The sequence below is a fragment of the Centroberyx affinis genome, unplaced genomic scaffold, assembly GCF_046629955.1.
Source record: "Centroberyx affinis isolate AG114_WGS23_722 - 3 ecotype Tasmania unplaced genomic scaffold, CSIRO-AGI_Caff_v1 ptg001590l_1, whole genome shotgun sequence".
NCBI lineage: Eukaryota > Metazoa > Chordata > Actinopteri > Beryciformes > Berycidae > Centroberyx > Centroberyx affinis.
This window is the reverse complement of record NW_027280039.1, coordinates 418619-435807: the sequence shown is the minus strand read 5'-3', so window position 1 is coordinate 435807 and position 17189 is coordinate 418619. Positions and strand designations below refer to the sequence as shown.

Below are 17189 nucleotides of genomic sequence, written 5' to 3'. Positions count from 1 at the left end.
AAACACACTCGTACCCATTATGCACATACACACACACACACACACATCAGTGTTTCTCACAGGTTCCTAGGTTATTTGTGGTGAGGGCAGTTCAAAGTGGGCAAAGGACACTAGGTCATGTGTCAGAAAGGATTGTGTCCCACATGTGACGTAAACAGCACTTTTAATGTTATTTTAACAGTTAAGAGAATCTATTAATGGTTTGCATAACCATAGCACATGTTTTGAAAGAAATACACTCTCCCACACACACAAAAGCATGCACACATGTAAAAACACAGACTCAAACACTAGATACATACACAGACATACACACAGACACACACATTGACTCCAGATGTCTTTTTCTTTTGTTTTCCTCCAGGATTCGACCACTGTTACCCCGGTGACTCTAACAGTCGACCCCAAAGGTTACTTCCTGTATTGGACTGACCAGAACAAGGTAAGACCGAGACCTCGCACTCTCTCTGCTGCTACTGTCTGGCTGAGCCGCAGAGCCTGCACTTGTAATATTCATTTGAAACACCGGCTACAGTCCTGACCTTTAACTCTTACTGTGCCAGTCTTGTTGGAGCTCAGTGAGGAGAGTTTGGCAGCAACACTACTAGGGCTAAGAGAATAAAAACCCTCATAGCAGTGTAAGGAGGTTTGGGTAAAAGTGTCCACCAGTTAAAACTCTAAAGGTTAATAAAAACCCTAATCTCGCTGGGGATCTTATGCCTAACACTAAAACCACAAACAGAAACAAAGAGCTCAGCTGGTTTTATCTGTAGTGAAAGTGAAAACTGTCTGTCTTTCTCATTCTGTTCTGTATGAATGGGAGAAATTGTCAGTGGAAGATGTAGATTCTATGTTCTTGCCTCATCATTTGGGTGATAACACCCAAATGATAAAGTGGCGGAGAACTAAGTTTTATAGTATTTTAATAGTGTTGTCATGGAAGCGCAGCGCCTCGCGCTCGGAATGCTGGTGTGTTACCATGGCGAAGGCATCATTTGGCCCCGCATTTCACAGGCAGTTGCTGCAAACTATCCAAGTTTCTCATGCGCTGTCAACACATGATCGGATACACATCGCCATGGCAACACTGTAAAAATTCTACGGCGGCCATGTTAGTCGTTCCAGTTGAAATTACCACAGGACGCCAGGAGGGAAGGTTCCTTCTACCCATTTTGATTTCGGCCAATGAATGTGCAGTGCTGGAAAAGGGAGAGAAATCTGAACTACTTCACCTGCAGTCCTTAACCTGACACCTGTGAGAATATTCCATAGTGTATTGTGCTTTTTTTTCTCCCCAGTTATAGCAAAGACTTTATTGAGAACAAGGAACAAGGCTGTGAAATACTAGATAATAGATGTTATCGGATCCAATAACCTTACCAAGTGTACGACTTGCTCTCATTGTAACCTTGAGACTGTGTGCACAATTAAAGGGACACAGCAAGTATTATTACACTTCGGTTGGGTTGAGGTTTGTTGGCTTCTTATGTGCAGCTTTGCTATCCAGTGTCTCTATTCATTAAAATCCAATTCCAAAAAAAACAATTCCTCGTAGAAACTAACCTGCTCTTCCCTCACAAAACCAGTTAGACAGGGAAGACGAAGAGGCTTCCTGTTTGTGTGTGTGTGTGCGCGACCGGTTGTGTGTGTGTGTGTTGTGTGTATATGTGGGTGCCTGTGTGTCTGTAACTGCATCAGCAGCGGCAGTCAGAGTTAGACTAATTAATAGCTGGCATGGTAGTGCCATTGATTTTGTGTTTGGCCAGATGGAGGTATTTCACTGCCAGAGCAGAGCATGGACAGGAGTGCTGACCGAGACTTTACCTCTACACACACACACACACACACACACACACACGTAATGAATGTGAGATTACCGCTACTGCTGTTAGGTAACAGAGAAAGGATCCTATCACCTCTGGCCTCCAATGTACAGGAAATGAATACAGTATTGGCAGAAAGGTTTTACCATTAACCAATTATTGAGGAAAAGACTGACATTTTTGAAGAGAGAGAGAGAGAGAGAGAGAGAGAGAGAGAGAGAGAGAGAGGACCACTTGATGTTGGCTTTACTTGTGTATGTGTGTGTGTGTGTGTATGTGGTCTGTGTTTTGAGATAACAAGCACTGAGTGTGATTCTCCGCTAAGAGAATTGAGAGCAGCTCTCTGACATCAATTCATCATTATTTCCTGTGCTTCTGTCATAAGGCGATGGTTTTGAATGATGAGGCTTTTGTGTGTGTGTTTGTGTGTTGGTGTGTGTGCTCATATGTGTGTGTGTGTGTGTCTGTTGTGTCTGAGCACTGAGAGCAGTCCTGCCGCACACCTAATAACTCAAATTGATACCAAGCACAGCCAGCACAAAACTCTATTAGGACATAAATAAAGGATTCTACCTTATTCCTCTGAGCCACAGTGAACACAAAAGTGTGTGCGTGTGTGTTTATTTTAGTATACATGTCATGTCTCGTGTTTTTGCACCACCTTTACTCATGATGGTATCACACATCTGTTCAACAGACAACTTTAAACAAGCTACGGCGCTCTGTCCAGTGTGTGTGTGTGTGTGTATGTGTGTGTGTGTGTATGTGTGTGTGTTTGCGTGAGACCCAGCCTGATGGCCTGCAGAGTAAAAGCATTCTTCAGATTCTTCAGAAGCACAGCAGAACGGTACTGAGTATGCCCACGGCAGTAAGTTTCAAACCCACCCTGTCATAGATGGATAGAGTTTATATCCAGACCTTCAGACTCTTTGGGACCAAACGCCATGAACGCCGGCGCATCGAACTTTACAGGAGACTCGTTTCATGTCAGAAAAAAGTTCGATCAAAATACACTTTTTTATTCAAAAACAAAAAACACCCCACAATGTGCCTATTTTTCATGTGTGGGTCCGTGTGTGTGTGTGTGTGTGTGTGTGACAGAGAAATGGGTCGGGGATTGCTGTTTATCCCAAGCTTTGTCTTTCCTATCTCGTTCTGTCAGTCTCTGATCCTACAAGTGGTTTTTGGCCGTGTTTCAGGGTCAGGAAAGCAATGCTGAGCTGAGTTTTCAGATCACCAAAAAACTCGGTGCCGGTTCTTTTCAGCTGTGATGTTCTTTCTGTTCTTTCTGTCTTTTTTAGTCTTTTCAGTCGATGACTCAAGGCTCAAGGATTTTCCCAGTTTAATCGCGATGCCTTTGTTGTATTTAAGTCATGCCGACAGTGGAGCTGACATACCACCTCGATGTAATGAGATACTTTTGTTGATCCTCATAGGGAAATTTTATTTTTTGCTTGCCGACACGGGGGCTTGAACCGGGCCGCTCCAGTTGAAGATAGTTAATAGAGTCGTTTTTTTAGTATAGCAGGGTTTTTGTTTTTTTCAATTAGGAAACAGAGACAGGATCCAGAGCATGGGAGAGTGTAAGGGTATCTGCTTGAACCTGGATTCAAGCCGATGCAATTCCAGGCAACAGCACTAAACAGCTCAACCACCGCAGCGACCGGGTGGTTTTTTTTTCTTTTATGACTTGTTCTGTCCTTTTCTTCTGTGGATAAAAACAGGTGCAAACTATGGGGGTTCTAATGCGAGCCGACATGTCTCCATTTCTGCACAGTGATGTATTTTTAAACAGGGACTGGTATGTAAACTCGTGCGGTCATAATTCTCCCGTGTTTGTATGTGTTTGTCTCAGAGTCCATTTGGCCGGCTTTATGCGTCTCTGCATGCGCTCTCCCTCACAGCAAAAGCCCACTGAGTACACATGCACGTGCACACACACACACACACACACACACACAAACGCACACACACACTTGGAGTAAGAGAGATTTGACAGTCATAATGACGATGATGATTGGTGACCATGACAACATCAATAACAATAACATCAGTAGTAAAACAGCAGTGTGCGTTGACTTATTGTAAATGAATAGTCAAGCAGTGAGCAACATGCTCTTATGTTAACAAATCCCCACCCTACCTTAGAAATACAGTACCAACTGAGTCATAAAATGTAGAAAATTAATAGTCCACAACTGTCACTGTGAATCAGCAAAAGTTATCAGCGTTTGACAATGTTCCAGCTACATATCTTCCGACACTCACTTTATTTCCTTCTCTGCTATTGTGTTGAGTTTGGTTTTGATTGCATTCCAATTGTTTTCTGTAATTTGCTCGAGAAAAATTGGCACAAACCTACCGGCTTTTCACAACTCAGAATTGTCAGGTATGCTAACTCGACCTAACAACCACCATCTCATAATTCAAAAGGGTGCAGGTGCTTTCCTAGAATAGTAGAATATGTTCAAAAACAAGGACTCTTCATAGATTCCTTGTTCAAAAATCCCCCTATGTGTTGCAGACCGTCATTAACTTTAAAATAAGCAATCGCACTGCCACTGCTGACTTGTGGTTGTGACGGTTTGGCAAATTTGTCCAGGTCCTATTTTAAGTGTCAGGTTGTTGAAATCACCAGTGTGCCATTATCCACTATAATAATGACATAAGTCACCAAGTCGCCGTCTCCACCTTCCACTGTGGTTGACTACTTTACATATCCCAGCTCCAGCACCATGGTAACCAGAAACCTGTCTGAGGTATCATCGAGACCCAGCTAGCTTTGACCATAATATTTACATACATATATGTTATGCTGACAGTGACTTTGCAGTTTGATAAACAAACACACATGCAAATGCACACATGCATGCGGAACACACACACCCACCCACCAGCCCCCCCACTCACAAACACACGCCACATACACACACCACATACACACACACAAACACACACACACACACACACACACACACAAAATTCCTGTACTGTCCAAACAGCAACAGGTGCTTTCTTTAGGGGGTTAAAAATAATGTTTGCCCCTGTTGGTTGAGCCTGGTTCCAAGGGGGAGGAGCCATGTAAAGCTGAGAGGTGGACTGACTCAGTCAAATTAACAGCCTTTTGGTTTAGTTGCTATGGTTGCCATGCGACAGCACACACCTTGGAAATGTCACATTCTCTTTCGTCCCCCGCTCATATTCTGGAGAATATAGCCCGCTTTAAAACTGATATCATTGTTTTCTGTGTGTGTGTGTGTCTGTGTGTGTGTGTTTTCTGAAGCAGGCTGTGGTTGTAATGAGAGAGCAAATGCTTTCTCTCGGGAGACTTATGTTTCACTGGCATTCATTGGAGGAGCACTCCCAATACATATGGCATTGAATGATGTTACAGAGGTGAAAGACAGTTCACCCCGGGTCAAAACCAGACTCATGTAGTCACCAACTCCTTGGTGTGTGAGGGACATTTCTGAATGAGCCTGAATCAACTGAATTCTCAGCATGAGTACGGGTGTTTTCTGTTCCCAGTTCAAACCCGAAACACACTTAGATACACAAGCTCGCACCTTCTTCTCTCCTCGCTGTCATAGCAGAGTTCACACGTCTGTTTCCCCCCAACACAGCAGTTTTCTGTGATTACCGAGACGGCTGCTGCTCCTCCACCTCAGTCAGCACTATGGGAGTGAGACACACAGCATAAATCTTCAGCCAATCTACCGAAAGTGAAATGTGACCTGTGCCAAGTTATGGCCTGGCACACCCTGGGCCCTATTTCATCTGTACTGATATAGAGAGAAAGAGAATGAATGAGAGAGAGAGAGAGCGAGTGAGTGAGTGAGAGAGACAGAGAGAGAAGAGAAGAAGAAGATGAAGAAGAAGTAGAAGAAGGAGGAGATAATAATAAATAAGATGATGAAGACAGTGACTTGGTTTACTTCCCCTTTCCCTGGTCAGCTGTGGTGTGGTATCAGTTCATTCGCTTAATGAGTCTATTTCATGGCACATTAGCATTTTGGTGACATAATTTAAAATGACATTTCATTTTGATTGGCTTTTTGGAGATTGGACCTTTGCTGCTGAATAATTACCATGATTACCTGTCATTGTTAACAGAGTGGTGGCCAGCGCTATAGTCAACCAGTAAGAACTAACATGCGTGACTGAGGAATAATGAGGGGGCTGGAAACTTTGTCAGTCAAACACTGCGGCTGTGACTTTTCCCTTATTGCAGTAGAATAACATTATTTTATTCAGAGTCACTTGTGTTTCTTTCTCAGTATGTCGAAGCAGTTCATCTTCTGCTGTTCATCATTCTTACATATGGCTTAGCCCTTGATCAGTCAATTGCTCTTATACCTTTATATTGCTGAATATCAATTAGGCATTACCACTGCCTATGATTTAGCTGCTGCCCAGTGAGAGCTGCCCTTTGTTCACCGTGTTATTAATGACTGTGTTAGCAGCCAACACATAGAACTGAGAAGTGCCAGCAAAATATTGAGTCCAGAAAATATTACAGGCATAATCCCTCTCAGATGATATGAGTTTGACCTTGGGTCATCAGAAAAATGATAGGCTACAGTTACACCTGCCATTTCAATTCGATTTTTGGGATTTGCTCATAAAAACACGATGTTATAAAAAAAAAAGAAAAAACATATCTTCGGGCATCCACATTTGGCTACAAATGTATTTGTTGCATGTCTCCTGTGCCTCTGATCTAATCCATGTCTAATATCTGTTTCATTTTCTTCCTCTCCCGCTCTTTGAATTGTTTAAAATGCACATTATGACCCGAAGAATTCAGATCACAGTGCGAGAGTGACAATTTCTGATGTGGTTTGGTTTACAATCTGCACAAAATCAGACTTCAGACTTGGGATCCAGACCTCCCAGGTAATGTTCCCTGGCATAAGTGGATAGTAAAATTTTATTTGTAATGACACGTGTAAAGGTAACCATAGTTACCTTTACAACATCAGTAATTGAAGAGGTCATTCTGAACAGTTTTAACATTGCTAGAGTTGCTTGCTAGAGATTGAACTTGACATGTGACTGACACACTCATAGCTGCTCACTGAGTAATTACCTGCACTAAAATCAAATTGTTGTGCTGCTGTACAGGTGTCCCAAAATTGGAATTAAATTTTATATTGTGTGGCCTCAAAACAGATTTGAATAGGCAATAGTCAAAAAGATAAATGCTAAACTGCCAATAATCAGCATGTTCTGGCTCAAAATACTGAGATGCCAGATTATCTGTGAGTATCCCACATAAAAAAACAAAACACATTTGACTAGGATGGTTACCCAGGAAAGCTGTGTAAAATCGCTGTCACACCTTTCCAGACAGGCTAAACTTAATCAGATAAGGTTCTCAGACAATAATTGTTATTACCTAGTCACTGTCACCAAGGGAGGGTTAGGCAAAGCAACAGACACTGCATGGAAGTAAGGCTGCACAGTAAAAGGTCAGGGTTATTGATATCGGCCTCAGGTGTTGCTGTATTTTTATGGGTGTTATTTATTGGTTATCAGGGGCTGGACATAAACTGTTGTCACCTTTCTCACTGCAGCACTCCAACAATATGACAGCTCAATCAATCAGTCACTTCATGCCATGTTATTTGGTAACAGCAAAGGTTTCCACAGTGAAATGTAATGCAGCCTCTCTATGCAGCTATTCTTCAATCAGACTTCATGTCTGCTGTTTGGCAGCCAGAGAGGTGGGCGCTGACACAAGTCAGGATTTGGTTTGGAAATTTAAGTCATCATCTGTTTGTTTCCATCGCATTTGTATCTTTTGCAAGCCTACAATAAAAATGTAGTGGAAAAGGAGATTATAGTGCAAAGACAAGATTGTGTTTTTTTGTTTCCATCTTCCATTTCTTATACGGTGAAATAAACAACAATCTGGCCCACAGCACCCATCCTTAAATTTGAGAATTTAAACTGTTGACCCGTCGGTTTTGTTGACCAGAATTGCAAGCAGAGAAGAGATGGCCTATATCTGTCTGCACTTCCGCTGTAGACGGAGTCGCACTTTATCACAACTGAGAGTCAAAAGGGGAAAAAGTGTTTAAAGAAGAAAAGTGTCGCCAAACTCTTTTAGATTAACAGTTCCTGGGTGACTTCAGAAGGCTTTGTTTGCGCTTCACTTAGCCCTGTTCCTCCCTGTGAATTCCGATTAGGACTTGTTTTCCACTGCACTGTGCTGGTCTGTGTAAACATATACACACATGCACACACACTCTAACTTCGAGGAGGAGGGACACGGTTCTGTTCATTTCCTCTCCAAAACAACAACTGGAGCCCATTCACAAAATGCGGAGTTACAGATCCGGAAAGAGGGCTTGTTGTCCGTCTAAAGCCCACTGTGACTTTGGCTGAATAAAGGCTCCAGTCGAGGTGCCAGCCCAGTGCAGTGTGAATGTGAAGAGTGTGTGAACGAGGTGACTTAACGATGGCAACCAGCTCTGACTGGGCAGCTCAGGAGAGGAGCTAAGACACCCTGGGCCGAGTGATAAGCTTAACCAATCACACGGCTTGTAAATTGCGCCGATGATGCCGCAGCAACTGAGGGATAACAGTTGTGACCGGTCCAGAATCGTTAATGAGATTTAGGGATATACTTCCTCCTTCGGGTGCAGAGGCCGACGCCTCTGGACAAAGAGGAGTTTGATCACTCAGACACACTTAAAAAGGAAAATGGCATTGTACATTAGAGCTGAACAATTAATCGGGAAAAAAATAATCAAAATCAGAATATTAACTCAAGCAATTTCCAAATTGCAGACTGCAATTAATTGCTTGAGAGCGAGGAGCGTCCAAAGTGGATTTCTGAACAAGGTGTTTTAGAGCTCTAGGTAATCTTTGGTCTATGAATCAAGTACAATATTGGTGAAAACTTTTCATCATACTCAAACTCAGTAAATCCTGCATATACTGACATCTATTTTCTTTTAACAAAATCACTTTTCTTTAAACAATTTTCAAGTTCTAAAAAAATTAGAAATTGCCACGAGTGTGTTACCTATGGCAAACAAGTATGAAACTCAGGCCATTTCATTTGGTATGGTTTTAGCAAGAAAACTTATTCTACTTATAAGTCAGACTACGCACCAAAATATATGTGGATAGGAGAGTTGATGAATGTGTTATACTTAGAAAGGTTAAGGTTCTCTAATAAGAACAAGACTCGAATATTTGTCAGAATTTGGAGCCCTGTACTAGAGTACCTCAAGGGTAGTGGACTGACGATGTAATTGTGTGCCCTCTATCGTTGTGTATATGTATTTTATTTTACTAGTAATGATGAAGTCCTGTGATCTGTTTTTTCTTTTTTTTTTTTTCTTTTTTGTATTTGTGAAGATAATCGTGGCTGAGTTGCTCGAGTGATGTACTCGGTATTTGTCTTATATTGAAAATCCTAAAATAAAGGTTTAAAAAAAAAAAACAGTGTAGAAAAAATCGCAATTGCAATATTCTGTCAAATAATCGCAATTCGATATCAAGTCAATAGTCAATATCTTTCAGTGCTATTGTACATTTTAAAATGATAGACACAAACAGCATTTTACACACCGTAAAATATTGGTGAACTGACTGTAGATGACAATAATAACACTATTAGATCTTGTAAATTGGAATGGAATGTATGTTTGACTCAGTATTATAGAGAAAGATAATAGTAACTGAAGCAAATAGGACTGCATTGGACTAATACTGTGGATTACTTTACCGATTACAGTTTTAAGCAGGGAATCAGCCATCTGTAAAAAGTCTAAGTTTGAAGCTAACCCTCCTAACCCTTCTCATAGATGTTCTAATGAGCTTATATCAAGATATCTGATAATATAATGAGCTTTTATATGACACAGTGTCACACTGCCGCTGCCATTAGAAAACAGGCTGCGTTGGCCTAATCAAAGGTGCTCTGTCTGACTGCCTGGTTAAAGTACGACAGCAGAGTGAAGAGGATGATTAAGCTTATCGTTGTCTCATGGGTCTAGGTATTTATAACATTTATGCTGGCCTATTTCTGGGCTCATTATTCAAAAATGATCTCTATTATGTTGACTCCTTTCATCTGACACAGTTCACACAGAATGCAGTTTGACACCAGGTACTCAGTATTTGCATGACAGAGGTGTTGCACACAGTCACTGGTGTAGAGAAAGAGAGAGAGACAGAGAGAGCAGGAGACAGAATGAAGAGAGAGAGAGACTTACCTTGGATGAGGACTACTCAAATAATTATACTGCCTTTCTGTTTAGCTGTCTTGTTCCACTCGCTTGAACATTGTCAAAAAACCTTTCCAGTTTTAACGTCAAATATTTATGGATGCTTTTCCGGTGCCAAAGAAAGGACTCAATGAAATTTTGATGTGGAGCATTGAGACGTATGGTTGATGGTGGAGCAGGCAAATTGACTTTATCTCTGCTCAATAGACTGCAGTCAGCTAAAAAGTCTTCTTCTCTCTCTCCCTCTTTTCCTCAATTTCTGTCTGTCTCTCTCGCAGTCTCTTTTTCTGTCTTTCTCTCTCAGCAGAGTCTCTCATTACTGTCTTTGATATGCCTCTTCCACCTTCATTATTATCTCCCCATTTAACATGTATTGGTTTTGCTGCAATAATAAGATACAATGCTCTGGCGCAGTGGCGTAATTGTGTCTAAAACATTGGGGGGGACCAGCTGAAGGTCGGGGGGCTGGGGGCCCTCCCCCAGAAAATTTTACTAATTTTAAGTGCACTTACTCCAATTCTACAGACTTTGGCATCACTGTTGAGCTTTCTTGAATACAGTAAAAGATAGACTAAATCACCTTCACCAAAAAAGGAAAATGCTAAGTGACAAACTATTGATACATGTAGGCCTAAGTCACATGAGAGCAAGCACATTACAATATAATCCAGAAGATAATTAATGAGAACTTGAGACTGATACAATTCAAATTATTCAGCAGAGTTTATTATTCCCACCCCACAGGTTCCATAACATTGTGTGTGCGCGTGTGTGTGTGTGTGTGTATGTGTTAAATGTTATTGAAGTGATGCATCTATTCAAACAGCAGTCACCATTAGTGTGTGGCTGCAGGTGTTTATGGTCCAGCTATTAGACAGCAGAGCTGTTTTTAAGTCTTTTGGTGCAAGTCCAAGTCAAGTTTCAAGTCAATCAAGGCAAGTCCAAGTCAAGTGTCAAGTCAGTCAAGACAAGTCCAAGTCTAGTCTCAAGTCACTTGAGATAAGTCTCAAGTCAAGTCACACGTCTTTCAGGGCAAGTCGCAAGTCAAGTCTTACTGTAAGTCTTCATAATTGCAAGTCAAGATGCAAGTCTTTCAGGTCTGTGAATGCTGACCATGCCCATCACAATGACATGGGACCAGTTCCTGTGTTTTTCAAGTTTTCCTTTCAAAGCTTTTTTTATTCTATTCTTTTTCTTTGCCGCAGTCCTGGCTAGACATGACATTAGACAGTGGATAACACCATGATAGCAATGATCCCATGTACAGAGATGGAGTGAACGGATTATTTTTACAGCTGGGTTCTAATGCTACCGTCCCTTGCAGTTTAATGGCTTTAATTTTACAACTTGAATTTTGCTTGTGAATTTGATGCCCACTCACTGGGTTCAGAGGTATCAAACACAAGGCAGAGTCCAGTTTTGGATGAGGTTGGGATATGATTGGCATGCTTGGTGATTGATGACATATGTGGTTTCGATAGTGACGTGAATTTCCCGTATCCTGGTGCAGCTGGACTGGCTGGAGGCTTGGCAGTGTGTTTATGCTTCAAGGCTGTTAGACAGCATTTAGGCCTATATCTCTCACACAGCCACACACACACACACACACACACACACACACACACACACACACACACACACACACCTAAGAAGCATGTGACATCCAATTGCACATAAATTTTGACTTATTTTACATAAATTAGTCTTGAAAAGTTTGACTTGTAAATGCATGCATCTACAAGCCTACTCCAAATAGAAATAAAGTTCTACACATTAGGCAAATATCATTTCAGATAATCCAAACTCACTTTTGACATTCAATCGGCAGCTTGGCCCGATGTTTCTCCTCCACCAGTCAGAACATGCCTTCACGATGGCAGTTTGTTGAAGAGCTGGTGGTTGGTACGAAGAGACACGGTTCGCCTGCAAGCCAGTCCAAACGGCTTCCCTGAATTTCCTCTAGGATATTAATGCTATCTTATCTTATCTTATCTTATCTTATCTTATCTTATCTTGTAGGGTTCTAAGCCCTTGTCAAAGTCCACAGTAAGAGCTTTATCAGGGGCTCCAGGGAACGTGCTGGGTGCTGCCGCTGCTGCTGCAGCAGTACTGTTAAATGCTAATTTACAATATCTCTCATTAGATTATGACTAGCCAAAATGCTAATTTATGATATTTCAGATATCTGAACTACTATAACTACTTCTACTAGGCCTATACTGCTGCAGCAGCTGTAGTAGTAGCAGCAGCAGCAGTGTTGTTGCTTGCCACTACTGACTACGACCACCTGGCTTAAGATATCTTTCATTACATTATGTCTAGTCAAAATGCTAATTTAAGATATCTCTAATTACATTGTGACTAGTCAAAATTCTAATTTAAGATATGTTTTTTTACATTATGACTAGTCCAAATGCTGGAGGTATCAAACACAAGGCAGGGTCCAGTTTGGGATGAGGTTGAGATATGATTGGCATGCTTGGTGATTGATGACGTGGTTTCGATAGTGAATGTCCCGTATCACAAACAAACTGAATGAATGATGACGTGGCGTATGAATTTTCAAGGCGATTCAAGCGATTCAGGGCTTATTTCAGGCTTTCAGGCTATGTGACATCATGCGCTTTTGGCGTTCCAAAAAGTTGAGCTATTTTTATCTCAGGACTCCATAGTCATGTCTGGAAAAAAAAGACGCCTCACAACACGTGCACACCACGACCGCGCCGCTCTCACTTCAGTGCTTCTGCAGCGCGTCCACATTGAAAATAATGGATTTGCGTGCGGAAAAGACGCCGCATGTGAACCGTCAATTTTATTGGGGGGGACAATTTTGCCTACTTTGGACATTGTGGGGGACACGTCCCCCCCGTCCCCCCTGCCGAGTATGCCTATGGTCTGGCGTCATTTGATAAGAGTAGCCAAATTCAATACCCACCAGTGATGTCTTTGTTTGCTTGAAATGACAGTTGCTGCAATTTCATTTTAACAACTGTTGGTGAAATGGCTAATGCACATGCTGCTTTTTCTGATACCTTGCTGCGTGCAAGGAATACAAATGAACTTGCAGATATTCATATATGCCATCTATCTTAGATTATCATCCTAGGCAACTGGGAGTAATGTTATCACAGGCAGTAAAGGAGCCGAGCCAAACATGAGCTCTGTTTGAACCTTTACCATGAAATGTCAGCAGCATGGTTTTCAAGCCTATAGGCCCCTAGACAGCAGCATTAGTCATTCAGTTGTTTTGACTTGTCATCCTGACATGCAGTCCATGATTTGAATAGATTTAAATGTGCAGCGGAGGGCGGTTACTGTTCTAACTGTCAGTTAGATATTTGCATGGCTGAGACAGAACTGAGCTTGCTGTTGGTTTAGCTCTGCATCTCAGCTCATGCTGAATCAGTCAGTGTCAACTTTTGTCTGTTATTTTTTTTGTCCTCGCCGGTCTGACAACGCCACCAAGCTGACCAGACAAAGGCTGCATGTTGTGCATAAGCGTCAGCATAGAGTGCATGATGTCAAATCAAGGTTATCAGAAAGAACTTTCCAATGAAATTGCATTAATTGCGCTCTCATTAACACCTCTGTGAATTATATCACTTGACTCACTAATGTATTTCACAAGGAAATGAAGGGTGGACATTAACTGTTCTGGCCAATAATCTATAAAATATGGAGATCAGCCTGCCTCATCTGTTGAACAGTCGAGAAATTGGCCTGAGCTCTGGTTTGTGGGTTGAATTTGACATTTTGGCGCTGGGGTCAGAAATCAAAGGTTACAGTAGTTTATAGATCCCAGAGATCTCTGAGCAAGAGGCAGTATTAGTATCACAGGTCATAAGTGCATATGCGGTCATCAATTAAATCTCTTTCAGCCAGTGATTTGCTGGATTGATTTTAGTTATGCTGAATCAATTACAATAGAAAATTTATAGCTTAGACATTTACACACCAATGCTACTAGTGAACTGACATTTAGAATTGGTGAGGACTGTTATGAGTCAACAGGTATACAGACAGAGGGACTGAGTGTCTCTTCCTCTCTCTCTCTCTCTCTCTCACACACACACACACTCTCCCTCTCTCTCTCTTTCCTTCTCCCGCTCCCTTTCCCTTCCCTCCACTTCAAATGCTAACCCAGCCTAGTTGCCATGACAATCCAATCCATGCAGCTTGTTTTTTGATGCTGCTAAGTACTCAAAAACCCCCCGCTGCCGTGATTTGACTGCCATCACTGTACCAAGCCAGGTGGCTGCTTTCCTCAGGGAGCCCTTTCAAATAAAGGCATTCAGCCAAAATACTTTGAAGTCCCGCTGCAGACAAGCTCTCAATAAGAGAACACACTTCCTTCCTGCTTCATCCCAGGCTTTGACGGAGAAGCTTAGACGGAGCACAACCTCATGTAGTTTGTTGGTTTGTTGCGGTGCTAATGCTGCAGAAAAATAGCCTGTAAGTTACATTCCTCAATCCAACCCATTTTCCCTCCAAGCAAAAGAATACTGCAGAGTTTTTTTTGGGAAGTGCTTGGTTGTCAGTTTGAGTAGCCAATCCATGAAGTAGAATGAGGTGTTTGAAATATGCGACCAAACGGCATGACGCAAGGCTCATCAGTCTGATCCAAACGCACTTATAATTCAAATAATTCACAATAATTCAAACACAATAATTTATTGACCTCTATTATGGAATATGCAATTTCAAAACAAAAAAAATCACAAATAAAAAGTCAAATTGATGTGGGACATTTACAACCAAAAATCTAATAACAGAGGGCAAAACTGAGGGAGTAGAAATTATATATTCTGCACTAGAACCTTTAATCAAACCAAGAACCAAAAAATAACCAAAATGAAGCAAGGATTCATCTCCAGACGAGGTGTACTTCCTTGATCGTTCTGGGTTTTGATTTTCAGGGCTAGATACAAGGATACACTTACTTTTGATGTGTAATTCGATTGAGCAGGGTACAGTAGGTCAGAAGTTCATCCCAGTAATCATCTTCTCTCTCTCTTCTCCTCTTTCATCTATTCTGTTGCTGCGAACAGAGAGAACTGAAGTTAAAACAATCTTTAAGTCAGAATTACACATCTTAAATTATTCCTTTCCGTATTGAAGAATGGGAAAGTCAATGACAGAGCCAAAGTTACCTTTGATTGTAAATCCATAATTTATGGTGTATTCTTGAATGTAATGTGTTTATGGAGTTGAGTACCAAATCAAATAAAATCTTGAGATCTGAAAGTAGAAGGACACAAATGCATCATGTTTTACAGCAGTGCAAGATATGAAAATAGTGCATAGCAGGCAATAAATGTTATCAGAACACTTTGCCTTTGTCGTGCTACTTTCTTGCCAGTCATAGAAAAATCTGCTGAAGTATATGAGCAGTCGACAGGATTATCAGCTACCTGTTCAGGAATGCTGAGAGAGGCTGTAAAAAGCTGGCGAGTTTCAGCATGCCAATAGAAATCATATAGTGACGAAGGCCATTATGTCTCAAGGTAAGAGGACAGACCAAGACGATGCGTCTCTCCATTCCTCCACTCTTTATTTTCTTTTTCTCTCATTGCACATTTTGTAACTGTGTACCATGCAACACTCCCTTTTAAGAGCTAAATATATAGAGAGGGCTTGAAATCTCACTGCTTTCATTTTTCTCTTTGATCCTTTGTTTCTTTTTCTTCCCTCTCTCTTTCCCTCTCTTTCAGTCTTAACTAAAGTTTGAAACTGCCATTTCCATATTCATTGAAGACCTCAATAATTTTGATTTAATTCATATTGCTGGAGGAATCAGGGCAGTGAATGGAGTACACTCAAGTCCCATTTGCTAATAAGGCAATTATAGGCTTTTTTACTTTCTAGCAATCTCCAATGCTTCCTGCACATAAGCGAATGACCAATTGCTCAAATGGGCGACTGGAAAGAAGAGATTTTAACTCAATTTCCTAGAGACAGATGTATCACGGTCAATGGAATAGTAACTATAGATAATCACAGTGAGCAAAGAGTGACTTCTTTTTCCCTTGACCAGTTTCTCTTCTTAGTTAATCATTTGCAAGAAAGGGCTGCATATCTTGTGTTCACTCTCAGAAACCCTGAATTATATTTAGACAGCTCGCTCATACAGAGTGTACTTTTTATTAGGATTCCTCTGATACAGACTAATCATAACAATTAGCTGAGATGAGCTTCTGGCGCTTAAGAGGGTCTAAGGGCATTAGAGGTTTCAGGATTTTCATGCTGCCCTGCTGCTTTTCACTTTAAGCAGAATTCCTTTGTATTCTTTAGCAATTATCTGCTGTTTCTCCATCTCCAAATGCTTATTTCAGAAGGCTTATTAACAGCACACTGAGGGACTCATCTAGAATTATGTTGGTATTAACATCTAGACACACACACAGAAAAAAAGTTTCTTAGAAATGCTGTCAAAACAAAATAAAGCAAAAGAAAAGACACAAGACTCAGCAGATGGTGTTACATTTTGAACCGCGACCCTCCATGACCGAGTCGACTCTGTAAATGCTTTACCATCTGCACAGGGGCATTTTATCCACACAATGTGCACTGTCATCACAGTGCTGTATGCATTTTCCACTGCAGACCTGACCTATCTCCTCAGTTGACAGTGGCCTTTTGACTGGTAAGTGGAGTGTCAGAGTGAAGTTTTGAAAGTTCCCTGCCAAGTGATTCGCTGTATTGTCCATCCCCGAATTTCCCTTGGAGTCACCTCTTCTTCTTATTTTGTTCCATTTCCGCTCCAGCAGCTAAGTGTGTCACAAATGTGGGTCAGTCGCCTTTCTTTCCCCACTCAAGTCAATTCAATTTGGTGAAATGATAAGAAGGTATCAAATTTAAACAGCTTGGAGGTGCTCTGAGGCAAGACAAGAAGCCCAGCAGTATGCCATACTTAAAATACCAGCTCCTCTCCGAGAGCCTTCCTCGAGAGAGTGACATGACAGCAGAGGAGAGAGAAACAACACCCAGCCCATTAGAGCGGGACAGAGAGGAAGAGAGGGAGAGAGGGAATTAGTTTTCATCAGCGCATCAGCCGATAACCTAAAGGCAAGGTGGCAATGGAGCCTTTCAGACAGATTTCCTTCATTTTTCAGTCTCATTGTGC

The 17189-nt window shown here is 41.5% G+C and overlaps 1 protein-coding gene across 1 annotated transcript in view; it reads left to right on the top strand.

The window, feature by feature from the left end:
* Positions 1 to 364: 364 nt before the first annotated feature.
* Positions 365 to 17189, top strand: part of plcb1l (phospholipase C beta 1-like) — a gene marked incomplete at its 5' end in the record, with an annotated part of 116911 nt that continues 100086 nt past the window's right edge. Inside the window, one exon of the mRNA XM_071527935.1 lies at positions 365 to 442. Coding sequence (XP_071384036.1) covers positions 365 to 442 — 78 coding nt within the window. The remainder of the gene's footprint in view (positions 443 to 17189) is intronic.